The sequence below is a fragment of the Neolamprologus brichardi genome, chromosome 13, assembly GCF_056152115.1.
Source record: "Neolamprologus brichardi isolate AB-2024 chromosome 13, ASM5615211v1, whole genome shotgun sequence".
In the NCBI taxonomy this organism is placed as follows: domain Eukaryota; kingdom Metazoa; phylum Chordata; class Actinopteri; order Cichliformes; family Cichlidae; genus Neolamprologus; species Neolamprologus brichardi.
Window position 1 is genome coordinate 27,044,783 of NC_142116.1, and position 19,316 is coordinate 27,064,098.

Below are 19,316 nucleotides of genomic sequence, written 5' to 3' on the forward strand. Positions count from 1 at the left end.
ACGTGACCTCTAATCAACGTATTATATATTTTTATACTTGGTCGTTTTGAAGCTTATTATTTATTTAAGTATTGATTATAGTTTATATGTTATTCCTGATACACTTTTTTAAGGAGAAAATTGGATGTTAGTGCTACCTGCATCCACTCGTGTTTTGTTGGGCTCATCAGGTTCAAGCTAGGCCTCGGTGGTCACGTGATTTGTGGCCTCACTGAGGCGGTGCCTTCTGCTCAGCGTGCTGCACGCAGTTGTCTCAGCAAACACCGTCACATTTGTAATTTGGGGTTCAAAAAATTCCATATAACATTTGGACGTGTGTTTAGCTGATAGAAACCGAAACGTCCTTGCTTTTTGCGGATTAATTAGATATAAATATTCTTTCAGGGACTCGAACCGATATGTTCACTCATAAGAACTAATTCCGGTTCACTGGGAAGCTTTGAACTGCTTTCTGGAAAGTGACCATTGTTGTAATCAGGTCGAGGCTGTTATCATTTCCACTTGCTGACTTTCTTTGTGTTTTTTACGGATTTGCAGCAGAAAAACAGCGCAAGCTTTTTAGAGTGTCATGAAAGAAATGTCAAGGTAAGTTATGCATGTGACACATTTTTTCCTCATGAATGATTTTGCCCGCGTTTAAGACAATTCTGAAGAATAGGCTAAAGGCTAACGTTAGCAAACTGTCACAACAAGGCCTGCAGCCTTCGTTTGCTGGCTGTCTCGCTTTGTCGCTGGTGGGAAACTGCAGAGTAAATGTGTCAAAATACCCGCATAGTTTCCACTTGTTGGTTTTATTTGCGAAAATGACAACTTTTAAAATGTCTTTCTGTCGATTCGTTACTTAAACCAATTCTTCCGTAGCATCCGGCTAACGTTTTGCCAACTTGCTAAATTAGCCAAATTGTTAGCTTCCCGTCGTGTTTGTAGCATCTCTGCTAACGCTCGCACGCTGTAAGGAGAGGTTGAATAGTGGCACTTTTTAAATTTGCTGTCTTGGTCAACTCGCTTTCCAAGTTCGACATTGCACACAACTGTGGATTTAAAGCTTGCTGTGTGTGAGAGATGTGATTTAATCAGGTTGCTATCTGTGGAGTGTTTACACAGTATAGTGTTCGCGGCAACAGAACAAGCTAACTGCAAAACCCGACTGGTGTTTACTGAAGACTTGTTAACGAGTTGGGTAATGGTTCATGTCTTGTTCTTACTGAGCTTGAAACTTTAAAAGAAAGTGTGCTAAGTGGTGGTGTAGTATCTGCTTTTTGATCTGTTGTACCACGTTTATCGCAGCACCATGCCTAGTGGGCAGCAGCCTCAGAAACATTATGGCATCACCTCTGCGATTAGCCTCGCGCCCCCACGAGAAATAGACCACCACTACACCAAGAAGCTCTGCGATGCAATGAAACCTTTTGGAGTGTTTGAAGATGAAGAAGAACTCAACCATAGGTGAGGAATGCATGTTCTCTCTCTCTCCCTCTTTCTTTGTTAATAATATACCAATCACCACAATACAGTTTTTGAATATGTTGATTACAAACCTATGATTTGAAGAGCTATAAGCATTTAAACTAAGCCTCTCTGATATCTATTGTCTGCATTTTATTTGATGTGCACATTGACTAAGTGAATGTACATGGGCATGGTACATGGGCATGTAAACTCTTAGGACAGGTGACCTTGTGAAAATCATTTTCACTCTTTCAATGAATTTGTGGAAATGAAGGATTGTGAAAGAAGTGTCAGCTAAAAGTCTTTCTTTTCAGACTTGCAGTTCTTGGGAAGCTGAATAACTTTGTTAAAGAATGGATTGCAGAGATCAGTGAGTTAAAGGTAGGTTCTGCTTGGGAAGCTGAATGATTTCTAACCCTATTACCAATTTCCACCCCCAGAGTTCATTTTACGTTCATGCTGAAGTGAGATTTACGGTCCCAAAAATGTGTCTGCCTGTTTGCGCATCTCGGTTTGGGGGGTGTTCACTAAATCATATTTGCTTCCACATACTCCTCCAAAGTCCTGACTGCCTGTTGCTGGAAGTGGGTGATGTGTCATCCTACTCTTGATTAGTTGACAAGTGGGCCAGAATAGAGGAGGGAGCAACAGTGGAGTTCGCTGGGAACGGGTGAACTGTGGAAAAAGAATTCAAAGATAAAAAGAAAAAAATATACAGCATGAAATACACAGACCCTAGCTACTGTAGGCACTACTTTTTTTTTTTAACATTTGGTTTTACTTCAGCTCTTTGTGCATTAGAAGTTTGATCTTCTCTGTGTCTGGAGGAACAACAATATTACAAGCAAGAGTGGCCCACAGATCAATTCTACCACATACTCTGTACACTACCTCCACTACGCTGATGACAAGCCTGTCTGCAGGCCTGGAGTGGACAGTGACCGCACCACCACCACTGGGCCATAAATCCCATTTAAGACTAGGGCTGTTCTACTATCTGATGCTTGTGCTTGTTTTTGTTTTGTTTTTTTAACTGTTTATTGAGTTAGGCAGAAAATTTTGCAGAGTTTTACAGAATTTTCCACTCTTCGTAGCGGTGTGACATTAATTATTGGATTAACAGGGGAAAAGCCCTTGATGATGAGCTTTATCAACAATGCATGAGGATCACTGCAGATGTCCACGTGTTTAGCACTTTATTTGTGACCCCACAGAAACACTGCTACAGAGGCACCAACTACGCAAGCACCCTTTAAAGAATAAATAACAGGTGTCTATTGAACCAGCAGAATATAATCTTTGCTTTAAAGTTTCCTCGTCCACGAATATGCAGAGCCATATGAGGACATCCACATGCCTGCCAATTTTTGTGACTACTCAGCTGCACTACAAAATAATAAATACCTGTGCAGTAAAGCACAAATGGTCTTTGGTGTCTGCATCTCTCTACGTTTCCAACCAAGTGTATTCCCTGTCTTGGGCGAAGATGATGGGGCTTAGTGCTTTATGAAGTTTTTAATCTTAAACTGTCTAATCAGACACTAAAGTGACACTAACACTTTCTTCTGTTTTGTTAAAAGTCATACTGACTTCAGTTTCTTATCTCTGCTCTACAGAACCTTCCACCATCAGCTATTAGCTGTGTTGGGGGCAAGATATTTACATTTGGTTCATACCGACTTGGAGTGCACACAAAAGGTATGTTTATCTGTTACTCTAATAATTTAACATCTTGTCAACGTGAAACCTGTAGTGTATGATTGGCTGGTTCTTTTGGCACAAAAAGAGTGTGTTAGCTGAGCATTATTACCACCTATTGCAGAACCCTGTACAAGCAGGTGTGCAACATTGCTTTTGAAAAGCTCAGCTCTCCCTGACCGCACTGAAACACAAGGCTGTCATTGTCATGTTCCTGTGCTATTGAGTGGTTTTGAAAAGGCTAGTTTTGGGGTCAGAAAACTGGGTAAACAAACACTGGTGTGAATGTGGTTTGAGTCTGCCATTGTTTTAAACAGCTGGCCAGTGTGACAAAAGGGTAAAATTTTTATTTAAATACAAGAGTATAATAGTGATTTGCACTCTTCTCATTTTTTAAAGTTACCTGGTTAGCATGTAAACTTTGCAGTATTTTATATTTCAACCTTTTGCTTTCTCGGACAGAATCTATTATATATTGATATATTATTGTAATTGTAAATATTTTTCTTAGTAATGAGCAATCACATATTGCAAAACTGCAAATGAAGTTCTTTGTCTTTCATTTCAGTCATTTTAGTTGCTGCAGAATGAAAATGTAGTGCAAACATGCTGTCATTAAAAACCTGCGATGTCACGTATGACAGCCTGAACTGTATTACAGTTTAGTCCAACTTAATGCAATCACGTGTGAACTACTGTTATGCATTGGTGTTTTTAATGTGAGACAGCAGTTACCAGTCCTGTGTGAGATAATGAGCTGTTATGGTCACAAACATTGCAGCATCACGTACCCAAGTTCCACCATCCTGAGCAAATTTGGAGATAGTTCTGTTAAGCTAAGGGTGCACAGTGTGTTTGATTTTGTTTTGTTTTTGTTTGTTTTCCCTGCTTCTCGTCAGTTGAGCTGATTTATCTTTGCAGTCCTTGCCTAATGCCATCTTGGGATCTTCGTAGAATTCTATTGTAGATTTCTTCTATTTTACTGCCATATGACACTCTCTCAAATCATGTGTCGTATCAATCTCATGTCTCACTCTTATAAAAATGTTACAAAAATGTTTTACCAACTTCCTTCCACACACTTACAGTTGCCTCTGCTGACTTTACTAGAAAAAAAATCAATAGCACCATCAATTAGACTGAGAAAGCAATGGATTTTATTATTGTAGTGCTAAAACTCAATTTATATTTGAAATTTGTGTAATAAACAAAGGAAGGGCATTGCTGTTCGACAAACTGATGCGACAGTTTCTGTTATGCTGGCCACAAATTGTCTCTTAAGTGATTCAAATATTCCAACTGTTTATCAAAACATTTTCATCTATATGGCCAATATTTAAACTCCTTTGTTAAAAATCTGCTCAGTTTTGAATGTTCCCTGCGTGTTCTTCCTTTCTAGTCCCCTTGGCAGGTTTTTTTCCCTCATGTAAATGTTCAGTAATTTAGTCACCTTGAACATTGCTACTAAACCTATAACATTGTCTACGCTAAACATGAGCAGTCATTAGGCATATTGTACTCAATAGTTGCAGAACTTCTTTGGATGTTTACATACCTAGTTTAAGTCTGTGCTTTAAACCATAGCGTTTTATCATGTAATCTTGACTGAATCAACTTCACTATAATTTGATTTATCAACCCTTTATCCTGCTGATCAATCCAGATGACACTGATCAAAGTAACTCCTCCTTACAGGAGCTGATATTGATGCCTTATGTGTGGCTCCACGGCATGTAGAAAGAACAGACTTTTTCCAGTCTTTCTTTGAGAAATTGAAACAGCATGAAGAGATTAAAGATCTCAGGGTAAGTCTTGTTGACAGAGCGGGGGGGGAGCAAACTGACCTACAGTGTCCTCAGATGTCCTTTGTTTGTTGTTGATGAGGCCTTTTGTTTGTTCTCTACTCCCTCAAGGCTGTTGAGGATGCTTTTGTACCAGTGATAAAATTCAAATTTGATGGAATTGAGGTGAGTTTCATTGTCACCCGAGTGATAATCATGATTACATCAGTGCATGCATACTGATTAAATTAAACTAATTACACTACTGTGTTGGTAACATGCTTGCTGCAGGTTACTTTGTGCCATGTTGCTTTGGTCATGTTTCCCATTTCAACAAGTATGAAGAGTTAATCCCATGATGCAAACATTTTTATCTCTAATGTTTTATGTCTCTGTGTGAGCAGATTGACCTGCTTTTTGCCAGATTGGCCTTACAATCCATTCCAGACAACCTGGACCTGAGGGGAGACTCCATCTTGAGAAACTTGGACATTCGATGTATCCGCAGCCTTAATGGTGCGCTCAGTGGTCACTGCTGATCTGAGGCTTTAAGTTAAAACTGACACATCTCCAAAGTTTTCCTAATGGGAATTTCCACAACTGTAACACTGCCTTATTTTTTTCTTTCTTACAGGTTGTCGAGTAACTGATGAAATTTTGTACCTTGTGCCAAACAAAGAGAACTTCAGACTGACACTGAGAGCCATCAAACTCTGGGCAAAACGTATGTGTGCTTGCACTTTCTATGTGTTTGCCGTTGTTCGCATTTATTGTGTTTATTTGCACTTGTGTTGTGTTTCCTGTATAGAGGTTTAGGACGTGGCGTCATGCACACGTCGCTCAAGAGCTGCCATATTGGACATAATAAGCGTTAGCAATCATGTCTAATCACTCAAGTAGTTTAAATAGAAATTGGATACAGGCATCAAATAAACAGTATAACGGCATAACAAATATAAGTTACTTGAATTTTTAAAATCACCAGTGTCTGTTTGAAACAATATTTGACCATTTAAAAATTTTACATGTATTATCTTTTTGTAGTTTATTATTTTTTTTATTTATTTTATTATTATTATCTTCATCTGCCTTCTTCACCACTACACTCAGCTTCTCACCCTCCTCATCTTAAGCCTCACTCCTGAGTTGAAGTTAAATGGTAAATGGCCTGTATTTATATAGCGCTTTACTTAGTCCCTAAGGAGCCCAGAGCGCTTTACACATTCAGTCATCCACCCATTCACACACTGGTGATGGCAAGCTACATTGTAGCCGCACCTGCCCTGGGGCGCACTGACAGAGGCGAGGCTGCCGGACACTGGCGCCACCGGGCCCTCTGACCACCATCAGTAGGCAACAGGTGAAGTGTCTTGCCCAAGGACACAACGACCGAGACTGTCCAAGCCAGGGCTCGAACCAGCAACCTTCCGATTACAAGACTAACTGCCAACGATCGCCCCAAGTTAGGGTTATAACATGAGTAATCCTATGTGAACAAACTTAGTTTAATCTCTATATTGTTGCAATTGGTTAACGGTAGCAGATCAGACATGTGACCCTCCCGTCTCGGGACAGCTGACAAGAGATGGCTAAACAACATCACAAGCTAACGTCATGCCAGCTAACATTAGACTCTAGCGTCCAAAGACTTTTAACTGCTTTCCCTCTGATCAAAACTTTGATTACATTCTCAAAGTTTATATTCTAAGTTCGAATCTGCCCACATAAGACCCAAAGTTTCAAGAACAACCATAAATGGCAGGAAATAACAGCAGCACTTACTGATGGAAAATTACAGACATCCTCAACAATTTATCTCAGTGTGACTGTCGTTAATCAGAAATGAGCTACATTGACCCATTGATAATGTAAGGGATAATGCACAGAGAGGTGCCAATATCAATATCGTGGTCCACTTGACTTTTTTAGACTTGTATATCTCGTTCTAGGGCTGTGCGATATGACCAAAATCTCATATCCCGATATAAGAATTCTATCATCCCGATAACGATATAAATCACAAAAATGTAACATTTTCTGTAAATTCTGTGAATCTCGGGCAGCTCGACTTGCGGGAAGTGTTTCCAGCTGCGCGTCATCTAGCTGGAGTCGAGTGTTTTAACAGATGCATGAAACGATACATTTTTAGACATAAGTTGTAAAGGCCGCCGTTTTCTTTGAGTATTTATTACACGGCGTGCTGCGGGGAAAAGCGTGTTCTAACGTTTGAGTCTAAGGTTTATTTTTTTAGGACCTGACGGCTTTTTTTAAAATTCTCACACGATGCTGTTACCGTTGTTGTTGCTAACCACAACGCATAAAAACAGGCGCTTGTCCGTCTGTAGTGTGGTTATATAAAATATAAGAGAAAGAGAGAATTTAAAATTAATATAGCCAATATTGCCTTAAACAGTTTATTTTGCGACACCACGAAACAAACGATAGCGTAAAATGACGATGATGACGATAGACGTTTTTATATCGTCATCCGATATATATTGTTATATTGAACAGCCCTATCTCGTTCAATATAATGTTTGATATAAATCGTGTGGTGTGATGTTGGGGAGAACGCCAGGAGAGGGGAAGTTAACATCCATCTTCAGCTCTTCCCTGCCAAGTTTCTCCACATAACGAGCAAGATGCTTGTCATAAAGTGTTTCGCTTCCTCTGAGAGAGTATATACACTTGTTTGTTTATTCATAGCTGCTATAGTGTGTCTCATCTTTATGTGGTGTAGGTTTTTCACTATGTTTCAGGATTATTACATGTCCGCAATGGCCGATAAGTTAATGCCACGTGGTAAGCGGTCACATGTCTGCAAATCCTCTATGTAAACATTTGTGTTTACTATCACATAAGGCCAGAGGGGCCGATGGCGCGATATGGCAGCCTCGCTTCTGTCAGTCTGCCCCAGGGCAGCTGTGGCTACAACCGTAGCTTGCCTCCACCAGTGTGTGAATGTGAGAGTGAATGAATAGTGGCATTGTAAAGCGCTTTGGGTGCCTTGAAAAGCGCTATATAAATCCAATCCATTATTATTATTATTATTATTATTATTATTAGTATTACAAAAGTGCTCCTCCTGTTTTTCTCACATGTCAGTGTATAACTCAATAGAGTGGTTAGTGATGCTCTTAATAACCTGTAACCTTTCCTGTGGCTGCAGGTCGAGGAATCTACTCCAACATGCTGGGCTTTCTGGGTGGAGTGTCATGGGCTATGTTGGTAGCCAGGACCTGCCAGCTCTACCCCAACGCTGTGGCTGCCACACTTGTCCATAAGTTCTTCTTGGTTTTCTCTAAATGGTGAGATTCTGCAACTTATCGTCTTCTGCTTTTTGGCAGCGTCTCACAGCCCAAATATATTTATTTACTGCATTCATTACCTTCCCCCTGCAGGGAGTGGCCGAATCCAGTGCTTTTGAAACAGCCTGAGGATAGTAATTTAAATTTGCCTGTGTGGGACCCGAGAGTGAGTATTACACCAGTGTTTTACCTTCTTATGGTATTGTTATGCCCTCTGTTTTGCACATGTATTGCTGTGTAGACACTGGTAAAGCTATCTGGATGGAGATGTGATAAGTTTGTTGGTGTGTTTTTTAAATTTGGCTCGACAGCTAGTGTGTAGGTACATTTCACATCTCTTATTTCATGTCTCCTCATCCCTATGTCCTCACGTGACTACGACATTGATTGGGTCCCACTCATGAGCTCCAGTGCTCTTAACTCTGCTCGGAGGAGGCCTCCCAGAGCAGAGCAGTTTGGAGGAAGGAAGACTTCCCACATGGACGTCTTGTCAGATAACACACCCCTACAATAGAAAGTGCATTAGAAACTGAATAGAGCAGAAATCTTTTTTATGGGCGTCTCATTTATTTTGGAGACTAAGCCCTTCGTACTTTCTAGCGCTAGTATACATATGGCAACCGTACCCTAAGTGGTAGGGCTGAGTGGGGCAATGGTGTGTGTACAGAATATTTCAGGACATATTGAGACTTTTTTTTTTGCAAATGTAACTCTGTTCTAGCTTGTCAACCTCACAGAGCCATGGGAAATTACTTAAACTGAAGAAGACATTGAAGCTATTAATAAATGACTTGGATCTGTGTAAAAATAAAGAACATTTAATCAAACTTTCTCGGGATTTGAAAAAAATCTTTTCATCTGAACATTTGTTGTTCCTGTGATAGTTTTGGGTGGTTTTTAATGAACAGTATTTGGTGGTTTGGTGGCTTTTAAATGAACGTGGCCTCCTAATTTTGCGTTTTGATGTAAAAAAATTGTTTTTGAATGTAAAATGACTGCAGGTGATTGCATCCTTACACCAGGGGGTGCTGCAGAGTTGATGAGAGGGGTTTTTTGAGCCTGTTCTCTTACAGTCAGAGCAGGAGCAGCTCGTCTCTTTCAGTCTTTTCCTTTTCCAGCTGTTTCATATGTTTGTTTTAATAACTTTGCTTATAAATCTCTTTTCAAACTAAATGCTTTTTGCCTTAATTGAAAACACTCAAGCTCTTTGTAACTACTGTGTCATGTTTATTGTGTCCCTTCAGCAATAAACACTTTTTAATTGCATATTGGTGTCCTTTCCGTTCAGTCACTTGGCGACTGCTGAGCTGTAGGCTGAAAATACCGTTTAGATTTTATTCATGCCACATGTTTGTTTTACGCTGAGACATTCATCACAGTGTGGACTGTTAAAAGCACAAACTGTTTATTTCCTGGTGGTAAGTTGGCATTCGGCCGTAGGTCCTCCCCTCTCTCTTAAATACAGAAAAAGTATCCAGTGTAAAACCAATCATATGCAGGATACTTAAGAATGTGTCCCACTTTTGTGACAGGCTAAATCCAGATTTGGTGATGCTTCTCATGCAGCTGGTGTTAAGGCTCATTGTGCACATAAATTTTCAAGTGTTTTGTAATGCTGGCAAACATGAATAGCTCTCATTTAGGAGATGATGTTAAAGATTAGTTATGGCTCATAGCCTTTTTTTATTTTTATTTTATTTTTGGTTTTGGTTTTTTTAGAAATAGTTTCTTTAATTCCGCCATCCTCACATTGCCTGAGGGGAAAAAATGCAAATGAGGGAAATTTAAGGCAAGCAGAGTGAATTGGGATGTACTGTGTGGGTGGGTGGGATGTGTGTACCTTTAGCTTTATGTTGCTTGTGTGGGTTGTGGTGAAATTGATCTTCTCATTCAGCTCGGTGGGTGGAGTGCACTGACGCAACAGCTCCCTCATCTGCAGTGAACCCAACAAGAGTCCCCTGTGCTGCGTCTTTCCTTAATTAATCGACCTTTTTAAATTCTAGGTGAACCCAGCTGACAGATATCACCTGATGCCCATCATCACACCTGCCTATCCCCAGCAGAACTCCACATACAACGTCTCCACGTCTACACGTACCATCATGAGCGAGGAGTTCAAATACGGTAAAGAGTGAATCAGCAACGTAGCACTGAAGTCACTTCATCAGTGTTTTCCAATTTACACTGGGTGTGCACGAGGGCCGAGTCATCAAATCCATCTTGGTTCTGTCATGAACAGGTCTCAGCGTCACAGATGAGATTCTTCAGGGCAAAGCAGAGTGGTCCAAACTGTTTGAGCCGCCCAACTTTTTCCAAAAATACAAGTGAGTGCTCTGTCTGTGCTTTTGAAACCGCCTGAGGATAGCAATGTAAGTGTACCTGTGTGGGACACCCCTCCCCTCCCCTTTGCTTTTTGCTTGTTCTACATTTTGAATTTGCCAGGTGCATATTTAAAAAAGACAAATATGATTTATGCAGCTGAAACAAACTAGTGCAACTTGCTCTCTCTCTTCCCCCCCCCCCCCCCCCCCCCCCCCCCCCCCCCAGCAAGTTATTGTTTCTGTGGTGTGGGCAAATTTGAGTCATTCTGTGGTCACTTTGGGTGACTCACTTTGTTTATGAATGTTCCTCCCACACGCAGTTTCTGCTAGCTTTCTGTTGGTGCTGCTCTGTTACTGGAGCTACACTGGTCACCTGAGCAGTGGTGGGACTGTCGATGCCCAAAAACTGTGGATTTTGCTCCTCGGTGTGGTATTGAGGATTGGTACAAGATCATTAAGACTGCACAGTAGTGCATCAGCAGACCAACACCAGTCTCTGTGAAAGCCTGAGGTCTTTCAGGACCTCTGGATTTATTATTTGCATAACTTCCATCCATTCTCTTCCGCTTATCCTTTTTAGGGTCGAGGGGGGGGGTGGAGTCTATCCCAGCTGTCTCAGGGCGAGAAGCAGGGTAAACCCTGACCATAACTTGTCTAACTTTATTTCTTTTCTTTTGTGGCAGACATTACATTGTTCTCACTGCCAGTGCATCCACAGAAGAAAACCACTTGGAATGGTGAGTGTCAGAAATCAGGATTTCTAGTAGCTCAGGAGCTCTAAATCTGTAAATCACCATCAGCCATCATTGTGTTTGAAATTAATTGATACATTTGAGCCTGCCAGTTTGCATGCCAGCTTAGTTTCATCTGTATTTGCAGTCATGGTACAGGATCATCTATGTAAAGTGTGTATGAAAAAGGTGAATGTAGCTTCGGTGTGTGACAAATTAAGCTTTTGCAGAAGTGTGTGACTTTTGTTCTTTTTAAAACAAAAAGTGAAATTGTTTAGATGTGTAGGTCTTCATCTAGAACCTCAGTAAACTCTTTCCTGATGACTTTGGTCTCAGCAACTAGTGTCAGGTCTTATTAAAGACAGTATAATGATCATTTTTGTCCGATTAAGTCCAAAATAAGGATTTAACAGGCCTAACTTGTGATTGTGAGCCCCATGCGGTTTCCTTAGGTTTCTCTCTGAGATTTACGGCGAGAGCCAAAACACTCAGCTTGAAGCTTCAAAAACAGGCCTTCACTTAATAGGTGATGTTACAGTGACTATATCCAGCCATCTTATACAGTTTGTCCTGCACATCAGTTGGAAAACTGGACCAAGTGCACTGTAACTGGGCCATTTGCTTCATAGTGTAGTCGTCCTATTTCCCCCTGTTGCATTGCCACTGGGTGCCTGAGAAGTCTACCTCTATGATTATGCTGCTATTCACCATTCATAACGTACAATACGTCTTATACATGCACACAAACGGAATGAAGCGTAACAGCTGCAGCAAGAGTCACATTCAAAACACACAGAAAAGTTTGTATGTTGACATACAAACCTTTGTCATTAGTAGTATAACAGTCATTACTGTTATCCTGAGTCCACTGTCATGGGGTGCACATATTTGCGTCGTTCAGGCCAGATTCATGGACGCGGAAAGTGTAATCAAGGCTGAGCAGTCAGAATTATCCTCCTGTTTTCTCTTATTTGATGAAGATTATGATGAATCAGTGTTGCCGCGTCACATACATACCAACCTCAGAGCACGCAGGAGTCAGAGTGTAGATGTGTGCGCGCTGTGTTGCAAGCATAAGTTATCTGTGAAGAATTGACGGGAATCTGCGGCTTTGTAGGTTGAATTTAATGCGGCTCTCATGCATCAGATAAGTATAGATAAAAATCACCTTGATTGGTGAGTTCACCTTTAACTGTGACCATCATCGATCGATGACATCATTGCCTGTCAGCACAGCCTTGTGGTGTACCCTCCCTGACTACGTCCGAATGTTTGTTTGTTTTTTTCCCCAGGATCGGCCTGGTGGAGTCAAAGATCCGTGTTCTGGTGGGAAACCTGGAGAGGAACGAGTACATTACCCTGGCTCATGTAAACCCCCAGTCATTCCCGGGATCTAAAGAGAACCGGAACGAGTGAGTCCAGCTTCATCCACAGACGCTCAACCAGAACATCGAAACAAACGCATATTCTAAGGGAGCGTGCTCTTTTTGTGTTTTTCTCCAACAGGAACGATTTTGTGTCAATGTGGTTTATTGGGATCATCTTTAAGAAGGTGGAGAATGCAGAGAGTGTGAACATAGACTTGACGTATGACATCCAGTCTTTCACAGACACTGGTAGGTCTAACCTCACTCTGCGTTTTAAGTGAGCTGAAGGAAAAATTGCTGCTAAATCTTTTTGAACATTTTTTTTCAGCATTAACATGTTCTCTACTTTAGTGTATATATCAGGGAAAACGGGTGAGTTTATAAATGAACTGAATGGAACTGCTGCAGAAAATACCTTTCCAAACATTTTAGCTCCTTTTTCCGAAGGTTTCGTTCAGATGTTTGTTGTTGAGGGTTTTTTGTTTTGTTTTTTTGTTTTTTAAAGGGATCCTATGAGATGTCAGTGTTGTGCCTGGTCTTTATAGTCTTTGCTATGTCCGCAGTTTGCAAAAGCTGAAGAGAGTAATGGTACCGAAGCGAAGGCAAAAAATGTTTTTACTGCTGCACCATATCTTACGGCAGTCCTTCCCAACAGAGCATACACACACTCTCTCCATCCTATCACAGAAACAATCGTTTTATTTCCAGAATACACAAGTAGATTTTTTTTTTTAAACAGGCTTTTGAGTCCTACTACTCAGATTCACACAGTGTGATGAATCATTCGTGCGGCTGTGTAACATACAGCTCTGAAACGTAAAGTTTCTGTATGAGTCAAACAAATCTGGTGGCTTTCAAAAGCGCAGTTGATGAGTTCAGTTCTCCACTGAAAATGGGCTTGCTGACGGCAAAGTAAAGTGGGGGGGGGGAAATGTTTTTGGGTTTGTTTGGGTTTTTTTTAATGTTTATTAAAAATTGTTTAAAAGAACACTATAGTTTTTGCAACTTTAACAATCAATCATTTACTGTGGTTTATAGTGGTGTGTAGTTGTGTGTGCTTCTGCTGCTGTAGTTATGTTGTTACATTTAATGTAAAAAAAGGACACAAACATACTACAGATACATCTCAGGTGTTTCACTGTGTAAATTGGCAGAAATGACCAGAGCTTATTTGTATGATTTTTATGTTTAACAAACATTTATATACACCTGTTGAGGTTGTCTGTCCTGTCAATGTTAACGTGACATTGTGCACATCAGTGTACAGACAAGCCAACAACATCAACATGCTGAAGGATGGGATGAAGATTGAAGCAACACATGTGAAGAAGAAGCAGCTCCATCAGTACCTGCCTCCTGAAGTGGTGCAGAAGAAAAAGAGAGTAAGATGTTGTTCTGCGATGCTTGTCTTGTTTTTGGGTTTGTTCTCCTCCTTTAACAAATCTGTCCTCTCCCTCCTGCAGAGCATAGCAGAGTTGAACCGTAGTTCTAATGGTGGCAGCTCTAAGCGGCTCTCCCTCGACAGCAGTCACCTGGACAGCTCCAGAGACACAGACTCAGGGACTCCCTTTAACTCCCCGCCCAGCAAACCCTCCAAGCCTGCATCTGACACAGACGACAGGTATGATGCACTACTTGTGTGTAATTTTTACTGTTAGTGTTGTCCTTTTTTTCCTAATCCCCTTTTACCTCATAAATACAGTTGTCTTCAAATTGTTGTCATGTTTTCTGCTCTTCGTTTTTCAGCGTCAGTCCTCCTAAGCAGCTTTTTGTGGAGGGTTCTCCAGCACCTGTTGCAGCTGCTCCTCCTGCTGCTGCTCCTCCTGCTGCTGTTGCTGCTCCTCTTCCTGCTCCTGTTGCTGCTGCAGCTAAAGACCAGGGCATGTCCATCCCTGTTATTGGTTCAAGTGAGTTAAAATGCATGTTTTACTTTGCTTCTAACAGAAATGTCGATTTAAACTGCAATACTTTAATTAAGGAAATGCAGAAAGTGTTACTGTGCACTTGTTAAGTTGGTCTCTAACATGTCCTCTTTTGATTTCCCAACTCCATCACCTCCTCATCCTGAAGAACCTCCTCTTAAAACAAAGCCTCCTTCCCCACCAGCCAGCAGCTCCATCACCAGCAGCGCAAAGCCTACCGCTACCAGCAGCCCCAAAGAGGAGCCCAACGGCCTGGAGGACTCAGTCAACGGTGCTCCTTCCAAGAGACCGCACTCGCCCACACAAGAGGACCCGGCCAAGAGGCCAAAAAACACAGACGTAAGCATTTGGACAACTTATTGACATATTTAAAAGAATGGACCAGATACTGACACTGTTGTTTTGCTGCTGCAGGTGGTGTCAAATGATGACGCTACCTTCAAAGAACCATATCCACCCTCGTCTGACCCCCAAACACACGGGGAAGCATCCAGCATTGTAGGTGTTACTGCTGCTGTGTCTGCCTCTGTCAACTGTTAATAATGAAGGATTTTCTCAGTAATGTAAAGCAATAAAAACAAATTACATTTTCTCTTCGTTAGACTTCTGTTGCTGGATCAAAGGCAAAGCCCATTCCAACCATCGATACCTCAAGAACACAAGCAAGTTCTTTATTTTTACTTGTTAAATCACTTATTAAAAGACTTGAGGTGATTTCTAACACTGCTGTTGTTCTTCCTCCCTCAGAGACTTCCCAGCATGGAGCTGCCTGATGCCTCCTCGCCTCTCCCTGCCAGTAACAGCTGTCGTGTTGTGAAAAATTCCATTAAACTGGCCCTCAACCGCCACAAGTGAGTTTCATCAGTTATTTATATGTATGGAGTTTTTCTCCCATCACATTTAGTAGTTGAAAGTGCTGCGTTCACTGATGCAATTCTGATGTGCTGTGTGTGTTGTCCTGCTTGTTTTTTAACGTGTCTGTGCAGTATCACACCTCCCAAGCCGCCCGTGTTTGAGGACACCCTCACCACAGACGCTCCTGCTGCCAGCGAGGAAAAGGGCATGTCCATTCCTGTGATTGGCTCAAGTGAGGATCTGTTTCAATAGCTTCTTTTCATAAAACTGCACATCATTAATTAGAAATCAAACAAATTACAAGCAACAAACAAACGGCAGCGATGTCCATAAGATTTTTTTTTTTTTTAATAAACCTGTAGTAAAGTCACTGCTGCGTCCTGTCAGTTATCAGAGACTATATTTACCTTTCTTGTTTACTTTAAAAGAACAAGAGGTTAATCACCCTGCAGAACAATCTGACACCTGTTTGAAAAACACTCATGGCATACTGCTGCCTGTGGAATATCAAAGAATTAATAGGGTCATATATCATCAATTGCATCAAATCATTTAATCAAGCTTAGGTAATCAAATTCTCCTGTGCTTTTATTTATTTTAAAGAGCTAAATAACCCAGATGTGTGTTATCAGGGTTAGCGATCCTGGATCAAAGACATGCCCAAAAGTTAAATGAACAACTTCTTTAAAAAGATCAACCTTTTTAATCAGATAAAAACTTCAACCAATTCTTTTATTCTTCAGGTCGCAGTAGCATTGGATTAAAGATTTTTCGACAAAATACTTATGAACCAGCATGTAATGGCTGGAGCAAACGCAGTAACAAACCCCAGCGCCACACAGGACAGCACAGCATTTGTTTTAAATGGTAACCATCACCTCAGCCTACATTACCAGCAGCTGTCCTAGAATTAATTGTGACCTCCAGAAAGGTGATCTTGCACTCATTTCTGAGTGAGGCACACTACATTAGTTCAGATGTTTTTTCCATCGCACCGCTCAGCTGTCGACTTCGGTGACGCGTCAGAGCTGCTAATCGCAAACCACACTCGTGCATCTGTAGTGCTGCTCACTACAGGTGTTCTTTAGCGACCTGCTCCGTTTCTGATTTGCCCCACTAAATACACCACATTTTCCATATCATTTTAAAGTAAAAGCAGAGCTTTGTTTTGCTTTCCTTTACGATGTTGAGTTGGTCAAGCAAGATTTTAATCTTTGTGATCTATTAGATTGTATTGTGAGTATATAAGAAAGTGTTTGTTTTTTTTCTATCTTATCCATTAATGAAAGTCCAAATGTATTGCATAATTTCTCCATTAGTTTGTTAGCACATGCTAAGCTAAGATATAATACAAAGGCTAGTGGAAAAACTCTCACCATTTCTGTCCCAATCTTTCTCTCTGTAGAACATGTGACATCCAAACATGTGGTGCCTCCCATCGGCAGCTCCATCCCCACGCTAGTGAGTCGAGTAGTCGACCCTCTGAACGGAGCAGCCTCCAAGAGACCCCACTCCCCATCGTCGGAGGAACAGGCCAAAAGGCTGAAAGAAACAGAAAAGGCCAGAATCCATATAGCTTGAACTGCCAACAAAGACTGGATTCACACAGATAACCGAGGTGAGGGGCTTTAAGTCAAGTCAAACACCGAGGACGTGACTTCACACAGGGACAGGCGGCAGCGTTCAGGTCAGTCAGTCTGAAGCGTGAAGCAGCACAGACACCTCACCTCAGACTTCAAGATTACAGTCTTGCCAGTGGATAGGGGATTCGGCCATTGCTGTCACACACTCACAGCCAGAGGGGAGTTTAACCCCCCTCCCGCAGTCTCGGAGATATGACACGAGAACTAAAGCAGCAGGTTTTTGTTTTTTCTTTTCTTTTTTTCTTCTTAACTCTGTGTTTAGAAATCTACACATTACGAGAGGAAAACATGCTGTTCTTCTATTTCGTCTCCTTTTTCCAGTTTAAAAAAAAAAAAGAAAAAAGAAAAAAAAAAAGGCCCTGATCATTTATCAGCACTTGCTACACACATTTCTGGTGTATGCTGATTTTCTTTTACTCCTTCGTTTTCTTTTGTCCTCAACAGAAACCTGTACAGTAAATGTTGATGTACATAACTTTTTTTTGTCTTAAAAAGGAGCAAAAGATCACCGTTAAAACTTTTGACCATTCTATTGTAGTTTTATCTAAAAATGGGAAAAAAAAGTATATAAAAAAAAATGTAATTTTTCTTTGTTTTCTCTACTGCTTGTCCAAAAACAAACTGTCCAGTGCCCTGGATATCTTCAGTAGATACTGCATAGGTTGCAGGGAGGGTTTAGTGAGGGTGTGCTTGGATGTGACTGGATACTAAAACCACAGCTCACTGGACCAGCATGGACTCCAGGTGTAGGCGCGCAAATGATCTTGGGCAACACAAGAGCTTCTCAGGGGCTGGTAAGGGCAAGAAAACGTTGTCATGACAACAGGAACGGTCACCAGAACCATATCAAAGTGCCACAGACGCTTATAGTTCTATTTGTCTGAGCTTCAGTGTCGCACCCATCCGTCTCTGATTGGACAAGAAGGCTGACTTTTTCTGCTCACGTTCGTTCGATCCCTAGATGTCAGAAAAGTGTCCCGACACACAAAAGTGAGCATTGAACGGTTTAGACCCCCCCCTCCCCTGAAGTGCTTTCTATGTCTGTGATTGGCTGATTGCCTGACACCTAGTAATTTCACTCTAGTCCATCAGGAGGACTAAACAAAATGTTTGGAAATACTGCTTGACCCCCTCCCAAACACACACACACCACCTGTTCACTGTGGTCTGGTTTTGCTTGTGAAGTGTGATCCTTATAAAAACCAGGTCCCAGTTGTGAGTGCATTTCATGTCCTTTTGGGAAGTTCGTGGTGCTTTGTGACAAGAAAAAAACCCAACAAAACGAGAAAAAAAAGATGGTTCGAAGCTTTTTGAAGAGTTGTGAGTGTATGCATGCATATCTGGTTGACTGTGTGTGAGCGTGCATGCATAGATGGCTGTGTTTATGTGTTGGAGAGAGACAAAATTCCCTTCTATTTGGGTGTTAACCCTCTGCGCCTCCTGTGGAGGTTCTTAAAAGGCATCTCCTGGGGCCACTAGTGGCAGTGGTGGTGGTGAGGAGAGGGGTCAGGAGATAACTACTTTCTTGCCTTGCCTTGCCCAACCCTCCATCTTGAAGCTGGGTGTCTTTGCATTTGATTTCAGTACAGAGGATATATAAATATAAACATAGTAAAGTGTAAAGTGATGCTAATGGGGCGCCCTCTTCATTGGAGCAGGTTGACAGTTGGGACGTAGGCTTTCCAGCATCAGTTTCCCCAACTAAATGTACAGAGAACAGTTTTTTCAAAAGGCATATTCTTCATTATTTGGGGGTTTTCTTATCACTTTATTTATATTTGCATATTTGTACCATGTGATTTTTTTTCTTTTTTTTTTTCTTTTTTTAAATAGCATTCATAGCAGGTAGGTCTTTTGAATCTGCACCACTCTGTTTCAGACAACTCATGTTTTACTGTTCAGAAACATTTAACAAAACAGGTCGTTTAGATGTTTGTTTCTAAAAATGTATTGAAAGGGTATTTTTGTATGTGTTTATCACTTCCTTTAAATAACTGTACACCCATTAAACCCCTAAAAACAATCTGCTGTCTGTGGTTTGGTTTGTTTTCAACGCCGTAATGGGAGAAATGGGATTGGATGATAACTGATGTGCCGTGTTTGATTTCCTGGAAATGTTTATCGTTGAAGTAAAAAATGTCTTCTAAGAATTAATAAATGAGAACCAGTAACTATACAATCCAGTCTGTTTGTGTGGAATGGGGAAGAAAGCCAAAACAGGTCAGGGAGCAGATGAGCTGA

General features: G+C 41.1%; 1 protein-coding gene across 1 annotated transcript; it reads left to right on the forward strand.

The window, feature by feature from the left end:
- The first annotated feature begins 219 nt into the window (after positions 1–219).
- On the forward strand, positions 220–19,098 carry papolg (poly(A) polymerase gamma). The gene is made up of 24 exons (XM_087850384.1): positions 220–585; positions 1,288–1,446; positions 1,764–1,830; positions 3,066–3,147; positions 4,843–4,952; positions 5,061–5,114; positions 5,333–5,444; positions 5,563–5,652; positions 8,098–8,236; positions 8,330–8,402; positions 10,240–10,360; positions 10,476–10,560; positions 11,241–11,294; positions 12,581–12,700; positions 12,795–12,904; positions 13,916–14,037; positions 14,119–14,276; positions 14,402–14,562; positions 14,726–14,916; positions 14,992–15,075; positions 15,180–15,239; positions 15,325–15,428; positions 15,564–15,664; positions 16,838–19,098. The coding sequence occupies exons 1-24, from the start codon at positions 569–571 to the stop codon at positions 17,011–17,013; spliced, it is 2,550 nt and encodes an 849-aa protein (XP_087706510.1). The 5' UTR covers positions 220–568; the 3' UTR covers positions 17,014–19,098.
- Positions 19,099–19,316: the final 218 nt, after the last annotated feature.

Excerpts from the sequence above, each read along its gene's own strand:
- papolg (XM_087850384.1), top strand. Across the intron at positions 1,447-1,763 it reads GAAGAAGAACTCAACCATAG|ACTTGCAGTTCTTGGGAAGC; the intron begins GTGAGGAATGCA and ends CTTTCTTTTCAG. Across the intron at positions 12,905-13,915 it reads CCAGTCTTTCACAGACACTG|TGTACAGACAAGCCAACAAC; the intron begins GTAGGTCTAACC and ends TGTGCACATCAG.